At 42.9% G+C, this 12032-nt stretch overlaps 1 protein-coding gene across 2 annotated transcripts in view; it reads left to right on the top strand.

Moving 5' to 3' along the window:
* Nucleotides 1–12032, top strand: part of CCDC93 (CCC complex scaffolding subunit CCDC93) — an 82677-nt gene that overhangs the window by 14096 nt on the left and 56549 nt on the right. For both annotated transcript variants that reach the window (XM_019748226.3, XM_088794433.1), the window contains 2 exons: nucleotides 2950–3048; nucleotides 3842–3898. In XM_019748226.3, coding sequence (XP_019603785.3) covers nucleotides 2950–3048; nucleotides 3842–3898 — 156 coding nt within the window. The remainder of the gene's footprint in view (nucleotides 1–2949; nucleotides 3049–3841; nucleotides 3899–12032) is intronic.

Below are 12032 nucleotides of genomic sequence, written 5' to 3' on the forward strand. Positions count from 1 at the left end.
TACTTACCCGATAGGATGAGAATTAAGTTAATTTGTGTAAAGCACTTAGTTTGTGTAAAGCACTCACCTGAAGGAGCGGCACATTTTAGTAAGTGCTTTGTAAGTGTTATATAGTTGTTTCTGTTTTTACAATTATCGGGACTCTTCCCTGCATTAGACTTCAAATCAAATACCACAAAGTTTGTAAATTTGTAAATGAAATTTGTAAATTTGAGGCTGACTTTTACTCAGAATTTGACTTGTATCTTTGTTAGACTTTTCTGTCTCTCTGATTCAGGGAGATGATGGTACCTAATCCTTTTATTGAAAACAGAAGTAGGGATCCTCTTTGCTTCTTACTGAAACCTCCATCATCATCATCTCACTGTGAAGTTGTTGCCTTTTCCCTGAAAGCCTGGATCTCTGGTGATTAGACCTTACTCAACCCTTTGCTAGAATTTTAAGGGCAAAAAATCTAGTTTAGATATGAAAAAGGAATGTAACAGAAATGATCGTCTATAGTTAATTTGGTCATTTTGAGTGTCTGATTTTTCTGCGTTGTGAGAAAAATGGTGAAGCCTAGGCTAGTGGTTGCCAGATTTCTTAACATCATGTATCTATAAAATTTTAAAGCAAAAACGGAGATTGACTGACAATCACCACCTCTGTTTTGCCAGGCAAGGACATTTTTTAAAGTAACAACTATCTTCCTTTCTTCATCATTTCCCAAAAGAAAGGCCATTTAATCCCCAATCTCAGAATAAAGAACAGTCCTTCAAATTTAATACCTGTAGCATTATGAAAAACTCACTGCGTGCCTGTAGTGGTTTCCTGTTTTGCTGGAGACCAGTGAAAGAACAGTCGTGGACCAGCAATTGAAACATTGAACTAGTTGTCTTATGTGATTCTAGAGGCTCACCACCCATATTCACACCGTTAGCAAAGCTGTAGTAGCACTCTCTGCATGCCAGCCGGAGAAAATCAATCTAACTTCTGCCACTGGTAGTTCTAGGGCACATCTTTTTCTCCCTTGTCGAACATGTGAATCCTGTGAGGGTTGGTATTTGTTTTGCATGCTAAGGACCTGTGGCCACCCTTGGCGGTTCAAGAAGTCCCCTCTACAGCCCTTTGTGCTGGGAACTCCAAAAGAGAACAATCAACTCTGTAAGGGAATTCTGTGACTCAACAGGCTTTCCTTTCCTTATCTAGTCACACACTGCAGGGTCCAGCCAAGTAGTAACTTAGTGTAGATCAGATTAGCAGGCAGATCTGAACAGGAAACCGGCACGAAAGGCTGGAAACTGCATCTCCCTGTCCAAAGGGAAGCACGGCGAAGTTGAGTTGAGCGGGAGTTATCCTCCTTCGTTGTCCTGGGCCGTGCTGCTGTGTGGGGGTGCCGGTCGGGGCTAGAGTACTTCTGAATGCTGTCTGACCTTCTGCCCCTGCCTCTGGCTTTTAGTCAGTGCCAGAGGTCACTGGAGGTGGGGTGGGGGGGGTGATGGAAATAAATGGGAGATGCTAACAACAGAAGAACATTCCTGATGGAGTATTTCCTGCTCCCCCATCCTGGGCCACTTCCTCATCGTGTTCTTCCTAAATGTGTCCTTTACTGGAACTGAGTCTCTCCATGAACGAGCATTCTTTCTGTCCCCAGGGATCGCCATGTTTTGTGCCATGTGTCTACTTTCCTAGGTAGCTAAACCTTGCCAGTTGCGGCTGTGCTCTCGGGGAAACAGCTACTGTCCAAAAACTGCTTTTGAGATGTCATGGCTCTCTCTGGAGAGAGAATGGCAGCCCTGGCAGATGGCATTCCCCTCCATAATGTTCTTCAGTAATAAAGGGAATAGATGAAGAGCCAGGGAGGAGAAACAAAGGCTGTCTCTTTTTTTATTTTTTATTGTTTTTGCTCTTTGCATCCTCACTTTCAGAGCACCTGGAGCGTCCACAGGTTATGGCGTGTGCGTGTGTGTATGTGTGTGTTTTAAGTAGGGAGAAATGAAGAGCAGCTATTTCTGTATATCAGCCCAGTAGAACTGGGAAACATTTAATAAAACCCGTACGTCCAGTCTTCTGGTGAGGAAGAGGCTCCCAGTTGTGACTTGTGGCTTGTTAGCTACAGATCACTGGGCAAATTCTGTAGTCTCTCTGACCTTGAGGCTCTGTCAAACACAGCCAGTACCAACTGCCTTATAACACTATGTGGATTAAGTGTGTGCCAAACTAACCTGAAGCCTGGGGCTGTGTACTCAGTACACACTAGTCTCAAATCTGAATATTTGGGTTTTTTTCCGTCTGTAAATGAAGGGTTATACTAGACATTCTCTGTGGTTCTTCCCCTTTCAAGGAGCTACATTAAAATATGCCTAAAGCAGGGGTGTCCAAACTTTTTTCAACGTTTTTCACCAAGGGCCATATGCGGTAAAATACACAAACAACCGGGCCACTCACTCGAGGTGAAGTACGTATTGCCTCACCTGGTTTATTTAAGTAAACTAAATATATTTTTGGAATTTGCTGCGGGCCAATTAACAATGGATCGCGGGCCGCAGTTTGGACACCCCTGGCCTAGAACCAGGTGGTTGTGGGGAATAGCTCTGTCTGTGTGGTGCTTCAGGCACTTACAAAGCACTCTGGTACTTGTGGTTTCATTTGCTCACACAGCAGCTCCGTGAGGTGAAAGGAACTGATATTCTCACCTCTCGTTTACACACAGAGGGAAACAGAGGCCTGAGGATCTGAAGTGAGGCTTTAAAGCTCCTGCACAGCTACTAAGCTCTAGGTCCCACTGGATCGTAGCATTTCAGACGCCCAGCCAGTGGCTTTGCTTGTAGAACAGTACATGTTGATAGTTTCTCATCACCTGGTCAATTCAGGTGTGGTGATTTGGGTTCATGAGTTATGCCATCTCTGAGTTGGCCTTCACCGAGTGGTATTTCATTCCTACTCATGTTTCCTAACTTTCTTCCCCAGTGGCTGGTGAAGCGAGCCATAGAAACAAAAGAAGAAATGGGTGACTACATCCGCTCCTACTCTATATCCCAATTCCAGAAAACCTACAGTCTCCCTGAGGTCAGTTTTCTACATTGCTTTTCTTCTCCAGATAAGAACACGACTACACAGAGACTCCCCAAGAAGGAATGCAGAAAGTTCAGGCTCCCCTCCACACCCTTCCCTTTGCTGGCATCTCTGCCTCTACCTACCTGGTCAGCACTGAAATGGGGCCTCCTGGTTCAATAGAACTGCCTTTTGAAATGGGCACTGAGTATAAAGTCTGACAGTTTTGTCCTTTTCTCTCAATGTTGGTACTTCATCCAGAACTTTTATTAAATTACAAGAGCATGAGTATATTTTTGTATAGTCATACATAGCTTTTCAAGAGACCACCGCCTAGGACATTCCTAGGTAGTAGTTTGATAACACTCACAATCACAGTAATAGCTGATCGCTGTTGGATCCTTACTACAGTCCAGTCCCAGCATATCACATGCCTTCTGCTCTTTGATCCTCTCGACTGCTCCCTGAGATAAAGTGGTGGTGTTCCATTTTGCAGATGGAGAAACTGAGGGTTAGAGGCTAGGTAGCTTGCCCGAGGCTTCAAAGCTCATAAGGATTAGAAATGAGAACACTTGTCTCCACCACCACACTCTATGGTTCCCCCTTTTTTACGGGCTGTAGGGATCTGTTTTGGAGCCATCTGCAGATGCTGTAGCTTTCCCCATGCAGAATATATTCCAGTTTCTTAGAAAATTGAGACTTCTTCAGGCAACGTCGTGACGAAAAGTCAATTTATAGACTGATTTCTGAACAATCCAGTCAGTTTCAGTCTTCGCACAGGAATTAATCCCTGTGTTTTGTCTTGCAGGATGATGACTTCATAAAGAGAAAAGAAAAGGCCATCAAGACAGTTGTTGACCTCTCAGTAAGTTCCCCTGCCCTGTTCTACTGCAAAAGAACAACATAGGGTCACAGCTTCCAAATAGCGCTTTGATTTAAATCTCAAAACCCTGCTTCCTATGGTTTCTGCCTGCTGGGATTACCCAGGAGCTGACTTCAAGTGGGTGTGAGGGAAGCCCCGCCTGCCTCACTTGCCCCATATCTGGGCACCACCATTCATGGGTAGCACTGCCTTGTGTTTTGCTTTGTTGCAGTTTTAAGAGTGAAATTTTCCAAACCCAAAGCCCTTCCTCATTTGTGCCAGTGGCAGGTGTAAACTTGGAGTAGCTCCAAAAAAGCAGATGATGAAGTGGAGATGGTAAATTGAGGTCACCATCTACATGGTGGCTTTGGAGAGGCAGAGAGACTTCTGAGCTTTGTGTGGGAAACTCTGGGATGGCCTTTTTCACCATACACAATGTGTCTTAACCATGGGATCTACACGCGTGTGCCCACTTTCCTAGTGCAAGGGGCGGAGGAGAGCCTTGAGCCTTTTCAACACACTTTGGGCCGGATCCCAGCAGAACCCTGTTGGCCCACCCCCACCGCCCCTCCCCCCACGCTTCCTCCTGAACCTGAAGCCTCAATGCCTGCTGGGATTGTAAATTCTCTTCCAGAAATAATGTTAGTGTTAGTTCACGTGTTTTTTATTTGAAGAATAAGTGATGTGGTCTCCCAAAGGGATTACTCTGAAACAAGTAACAGTGGTTTGATGATGGAAGACATGAAGTGTTTATTTAAAACGAAAAAAGTATTTCTCATTTTGTAGTTGTAATTTGTATCTTTTCCTCAATTCCATTTTGGAAATGGGAGGAGTGGAAAACTTTTAAGATAGTTAACACTCTGAAGCCAGATACTGTTTTCGGATTTGGTGACGATATTAAATAGTAAGAAGAAAAAGAGCACATGATATGACTGCACAGTAAACTTTTTTTCCTGGTTATGACATAGATGTTCAGTTTAGAACCTCTTTAAAGTTCGGGGGCTTTTTGTTTTTGTTTTTGTTTTTGTTTTAAGTTTGATATATACAGGGGAAGAAAATCAGCCTTAATCTCGCAACACAGAAGCAGCCACTTCTGATGCTTGGACATATTTTTTCCATGTTTAATGTGCATTTTTATACTGAATTGGAATTATACTTTAAATATAATTTTGCAGGTTTTTTTCACGTACCAATATAGACTCTTGTGTGCTATTAAAGATTCCTCCTAACAGTATTTATTGTATCGGCATAGAATTAACCCTTGGTTGTTCACAGAATGTGAAATAATTCACAAGACTCAGAAAAGTAGGAAAGTTTTATTGAAGGTTGGGCAGAGAGAGAATGCCCGTGCAGTGTCTAAAGAAGATGGCTGCTGTGGGTAGTAAGGAGAGAAACACCTTACTACCTCCGGCAGTGGGGGTAGCCGGGGACAGAGTCTCAGAGTAGCAGGTTGCTGTTTAGCTGGAGTTTTATATTTTTCTATGCAAGATGGCAGGGGTTAGTCATCTTGCAGTTGTTTGCCGTTGCTGCTGGCCCCTTCTGAGAACTGTTGTTGCATTGACTTCCTCCGAAAATTGTCCTGGTGTTTGTCAGCCTGCAAGTGTAGTGCTAACCAGGGGCCTCAGAGCTAAGCGGTTGATCTTTAATCCTATTCTTTAGGCTTATTTGTATTCGCTCCCAGACACATTCTTATTAACTCTTTTACTGACTCATCATTTGTCATGAAAATAACAACCAATTGGCTGGGTATGCTATTGCTTTCCCTCATTATAAGTGATACCTTTTTTCTGGAAAGATAGGAGAACCAGGTAACAGCATTACCTCTGATACAGGGAGCTGGGGAGCCAGGGGCAGGAGAAAAAGGGAAATTCTCTTCGAATTTTATATTAAGTTTGTATATTACCTATTCAAAAACAATAAATACAAGTAAAAGTTTTATAATGCTTTATTGAATATGTTTACATGTAAATCTCACTTTGAGCCTTGGGTAGAGAGTCAGAAAACATGACAGTTTTCAACCATATCACCCAGAATAAAAGGCCGTTGTAGCTGTCGATCACTGGGGCCTGGCATCTCTATACCCATTAAATATTTCGGGCCTGTAGAGACATACTATTTCTTCTTTTCATTTGTAATGGAGTTTTTTTTGTTTGTTTGTCTTTTAATCCTCATCTGCTTGGTCGTGTGACTGCATAGAATTTAAGGAGATAATGCTAATGACCCATACACAGTGCCCAGACATTGTCCTAAGCATTTACATGTAACTCATCTAGTCCTCTCAACAACCCTAGGAAGAAGTAGTAATATTTCTTTTTTACAGGTGAGGAAACTAAGGCACAGATAGATTATGTAATTGCCCTAGGTCACATTGGTGATGATGGAGCCAGGATGCAAACCCAGTCTTGTAACCACTATTCTATGAGCCTCTAAGTAAAATGATGTTTGCAACTGATTAGAAAATAATATCAAGATAAAGGCAAATGGGGGGAAACGTTGCAAGTCTTTTTTGTTTTGTTTTGTTTTTTTGAAAGGGTAAACCTAAAAAGTTTATTTCTTTGAGTTATTCTTGCTGCAGATATTAAAAATATTATGTGTTATTATTGTCATAGTTTTAAGAGAACTTTATTGTCATAGCTTTAAGAGGACATCTCCTTTGAAATTATGCAGTTCCAAAGAGTGCTACTGCACAAGTACGTCTTTCTTAAAATTTTTTTTTTCTAATTTACAAATTCAATGTTTGTTTATTTTTATTTTTTATTATTAGTTTCAGGTGTACAAAACAATGTAATAGCTAGACATTTATACCCCTAACAAAGTATTAACCCCCTGCCCCCAATCTACTACCCATTGATAATAATAAGCTCCTAATGCGTAGTTCATTTCCTTTTTTTATGTGAACCTACTCATCAGTGACTGTGAATACATTTTTAGCAGGAATGGTAAAGAATTTCTGTGGATGGCTAAAGCTGGGCCTTGGGTTTCATTTGATTTCTTCTCTCCCTGTCTACTGAAAATAGTCCTCACTTCCAGATGCTGTCTTAGATTTCTTAGCTGAACCCCAGTGCCATTAACTGCCATCCATCCCTTCCACCCACCACTTCTGCACGGGCTTCTTTTCAGCTTTGGAGTGAGTCCCAGAAGGTCACAAGAGATGCTAGGGCTGCAGTGCGTGTCCTTGGCTCACTGTTGAGTCAGTGTAAGAAACGGAACAGCTTGCTCTTGGTTTGTTGTCACTCTCCCTAAGGAGAAGCCCTCCCTCAGTAAAGGGAATGAAATCTTTCCTAGAGGACCGGTTGTGGCTCTTTAGCAGCCTCAGGTCCTGAAGGGGGTTTTCTTCTCCCTCAGTCTTTTCCCAGTTCTGCCCATCTGATGCCTCATCAGTATTTCTTACCTGCTTCTTATTGACAAGTCTAGAATCCCAAATTTAAATTGTGAGTGGTAAATCAAGGATTAAAATAAGGTAGCATACAGGTGCCTAGTTCCCGGACCCAGCCTTTATATAAAATGTGTGCAGCATCCATATACTGATGGAGTGCCTCCTATGAGATGTGATCAAACAATATGGTGAATGTTTAAATAAAAAAAAAAATATTACAGTAAAAGACACATTGCCATTAATTCTCCTCAGAATACTCCCTCTCCCTTTGAACCCACTTATCCCATTGTTCTTGCCACTTTCTGAAGCAGGTCTGGAAGTCCTCTTTTGTGAGTGTCTTTAGTTGAGCTGTCATGGCTGCCTCGATGTCCTGAATCATTTTGATTTTGGGGAAAAGCCAGATGACACACAGTGAATAAGGTGGATAAGGACACACCATAATGTTTTTATGTGACAGAAATTGTCATATACCAGAAGTAATGTGTGACAGGGAGCGTTGTCATGATGGAGGGTGATTTATGGCACACTTTAAAACACAGCTACTCGGAACCGTAGCTCACACCCGACTGACTGCACTGAACAAGTTGAAACTTGTCACACACTGCTACTAAGATTCCTCACACCACTTCCCATATAGAAGATCCCTGCCTTTGCGTTGGATGGTACTTTGGCAGCAGCATTCTCTGTATTTTGTGATCACAATGGAAAGGCTCCTTGTCACACATCGCTTCTGGTACAGCAATTTCTGTCAAATAAAAATATTACAGTGTGTCCTCATCCATTTTATTCACTGGATCTGAGACCGTGCAACTTCTGGCTCTTCCCCAAAGTGAAAATGACCATGAAAGGTAAACATTTTGAATCGAATCAGGACATCGAGGCAGCCATGACAGCACAATTAAAGACACTCATGGATGAGGACTTCCAGAACTGCTTCAGAAAGTGGCAAGAACAATGGAATAAGTGTGTTCGAAGCGAGGGGGAGTATTTTGAGGAGGATTAATGTTAGTGGGTCTTTTACTGTAATAATTTTTTTTTAATTTAAATATTCACTGTATTTTTTTATCATACTTTGTATGTGCTCAGCACCTAATTAGGTATTTTACAAGCATCACCTCATTAACTCCTCACCAACACTCAGGGAGTTATATAATATTTCCATTTCATAAGTTAAGAAGTTGAAGCTCAGAAAGGCTAATAAATTCCCTACATAGGTAGTTGCAGAGCTAGGAAGAGGCAGCTAGATTTTGATGTTACATCTGATTCCTCAAACACAACAGGTGTTGGTGCTTCTCCCGTTTTCTCCCTCTTCACCTGCTCTCTGATTTCCCTTATATCCTGGCACCAATCTTGCAGTACTGTTTCTGACTTATTTCAGGATTCAGGGCTATTATTCATCTGAGTCACAGAGACCCCCAATGTGTCCCCTGCCACCTCTGCAGTCATTTCTGGGGACATTCCCCGAGACTTTTCCCATTTGAAGACCCTTTGTCCATCGGGAGAATGTTGGCCAAGAGGAGATTGTCATCTTGTCTTTATTCTTTCTTCATTAGTTAACATGACACCATTGTGCCTCACCCAGCAGGTTCTTGTTTGTTCTTGCTTAGAAATAACCTCATTTTAAAACATAAAAAACAGTTTAATATTTTTCAAACCATGTGATTTATTCTTGTCTGTAGCCTTTCTTCTAGGACTGTTCCAGTCTTTCACATTTGTCTTTGGTTACATAGCCCATCTTTTTTTGGTGCATGATTTTTTGTTTTAAAAAAGTTTAGTTTTCTTTTATACTAGTACAGTAGTGTTAGTATAAAGTTATAATAATGAAATGCTAGGAAATGAAGAAAAAGTACAAAGACTAAATCACTCATGATAGCACCAGCGAGGGATAATGACTGATAATACCAAATAGGAAATACAGTTATGGGTATCAATATAGAGAATTAGAAATTGCCCCCAAAAAAGGCATGATACTATATATTCTGTTTTGTTATATTAGTAAATTTTGTTAATAATAATAAATATACATCTATATGTAAAAAATATATATCTTAGCCCTTACTGTGTGTCAGATACTGTTAAACAATTAATCCTCACAACAACTCTACTGGTAGCTATTTTACAGATGGAAAGCCACAGAAGTTAAAGTTAACTTGCCCCAAATCAGACAAGTGGTAAATTACGGGTAAGGACTAAAACCCTGTCTGTGTGACTCCATGACTTCATTCAGTAATATTAACTGAGCACTCACTGAGTGCCAGACTGCATTATGGGAGCTGAGGTGGCAGCTGTGACATTCCAGCTGTCAGATTCAAGGGGTCAGGGGCTCACCAAGGAAAAAGATATGACCACAAGATGGCAGTAGCAACGCAGGCTTTATTTGGGCGATGCTTTGACAGGTTTGCGTGCAGGGTGGGGAGTCCCTCACAGCATGCAACCATCCAGAGGTTTAGGTGCAGGGGCTACCATCCAGAAGGCAGGAGAACTAGGGAACCCCTGGGGGACGCTGCTCAGCCGCACCAGGGAAGCTCTGGGACCCAGACCTTAAAGGGCTACAGCAGCTTGAGTCTTTATAACCCCAAGCCTCGTCCTGGCTGGTTAGTTATTAGCAAATACTGGGAGCAGTTTAGCAGAGTATGCAATGTAGACCGGCTATAAATGACTAAAAATCTGCCCTGGGGAGGGGGGCTCATGTTTAAAACAATTGGATGTGGAGAAGCCCGTGAGTTTGCTACTCACAGGCTTTTGCACCAATAGGTGTGAGACCGCTTTGAAGGACAGCCTAGGAGCTGGCATACAGAAGCCATCTTTGGCTCATTTCTATGACACAGCGACCGTATTATCACCCACCAAGTTCCACTGTTTGGTGCCGACTCGAGACCTGAGGTGGCTCTTGTCCTGGAACTCAAAGAACAGAAGACACCTCTGTAGAGCAGAGCTCGTGTAAAAGAGAGTAGAAAAGGAACAAGGTTTGGGGGTGTCTCGTCCTCCCCAGCTTTCAAACCTATACACATGTTCCTTAGTGCAGAAATGATCACCATCCACCTGTCTCTCGTCATTTCCTTCACTCAGTACTCAGAGGATTTGTTTTGTTTGTTGTTGCTGTTTTATCATTGTAAGAATGGAAAACAAAAAAACTTTGTCCCAGTTATGTAACTGGCTTATGGGACCTCTCAGGACATTGCTGCTGCTGGTGGGAACATCTGTGGAGCCCCTGTAGGTGGAAGCAGTTTGTTCCCACGCCCCATGGGCTGAGGTGTGTGTGTGAGTTGGGTCTGGGCTGAGAATGAACGGGTACGGCCAGTGGAGGCATCTGGGGAACATAGCTTCCTGCTGAGTCGGCCGTGGTCTGGGTCCCTGGAGCTTTTGAGTGCAGAATGCCCAATTTTGGTAGCCGCTGTTTTGCTGCCCGCTCCATTAGTTCACGAAGGAGTTGGGGGGCTGGGGGCTGGCGATCAGGGCTTTGTTGTGTACACTGCCGAGGTACCGTTCCTTTCCCCTTCCCTTCCCTGCCATTCTGGATGTGACTCACAGGGATTGCTCCAACTGGTGAACCTGACTTGTCACCAGACCCCTGAGGTAGAGACCTGTGCCGCTCACAGTGGAAGAGTTCTCTGCTTTACAAGAGGGTCACCTTAATAAGCCTGCTCACGTGTCCTTCAGCCTCTGCTGAGACAAATGACCAGAACCCACCGTGAGGGGTGATCAGAGCTGAGGTATAAAACATCTTGCAGAGAGCTTATGAGTCTCAGTTCTGGAGTCATCCCGTCTCTCATTTACTCCCTTGGTATCTGTGGGCAGCTTATTTAACGCTGTGCCAGTTTCATCATCTGTACATGGAAAACAAGGATAACGACCTTCATAGGTGTGAGGCTCAAACAGGCAGCACGTACAAAGCAGCATATGCCTGGCACGTCCCTGGCGTTCGGTAACTGATAGCCGGTACTAGTGCTGCTACTCCAACGGCCAAGGGTAAGTGGCTCTTGCATACGAGTACCTTTGTGAGAGTGCGGTCATGTGTACAGCATGGGTCTTTTTTTTTAAATTAATCTCAGATTTTAAATTACTGATGGAATTATGTTACTAAGTCAGTATCTTTGCAAGATTTAAAAAACACAAAGAAAGAGAGACTGGGTCTATTAGTCTAGTCCTCATTGTACAGATAAGGAAACGGGCCCATTGAAGGAACTGCCTTTCCCAGGTCATACAGCGAGTTAGTGGCAGAGACGTGACTGGACATCAGTGTTGCTGATTGCTGTTGCTTTAAAGGGTGACTCAGCAATAGCTCTTTGTGGTTGGTCTGGAAACATCTGACTTATAGATCCTTCTTACTGTTACTGTTACTATTAGGTCCTTACTAGATCCAAATCATTGAAATGATTCCTGGGGCAGCCTCAGATTATATGGTGAGTCTCGTGACAGGACACAGCTGAAATGCTTGGTGGGTAACGAGGATGCCCACCAGAGACAAGTCAGTGTAGTGGGGAAATCTTGGGGCTGGCAGTCAGGGTACCTTGGGCCAGGCCTGGTGTTATCCTGGCCATTCTGGACAAATTATTTAATCTCTCTCTCTTCAGAAGTAAGGTGGAGGTAATGGCGTCTGCCTTGCCTCTCCTAATCATGTGGTCATAAATTGCAAAATGTGAAATGTTTATGAGGTGCTTTTGGCAGAATAAAAGGTCCTTGCAGCCGTTAGTTTCAGTATGCTATTGTTTTGGAGTCAGTCCTTTTTTTAGAAGAATCCAATTTCCTGTCTTGAGTCAT

This window comes from Rhinolophus sinicus, chromosome 17, assembly GCF_057876585.1.
Source record: "Rhinolophus sinicus isolate RSI-liver-muscle chromosome 17, RSI-T2T, whole genome shotgun sequence".
Classification (NCBI taxonomy): domain Eukaryota; kingdom Metazoa; phylum Chordata; class Mammalia; order Chiroptera; family Rhinolophidae; genus Rhinolophus; species Rhinolophus sinicus.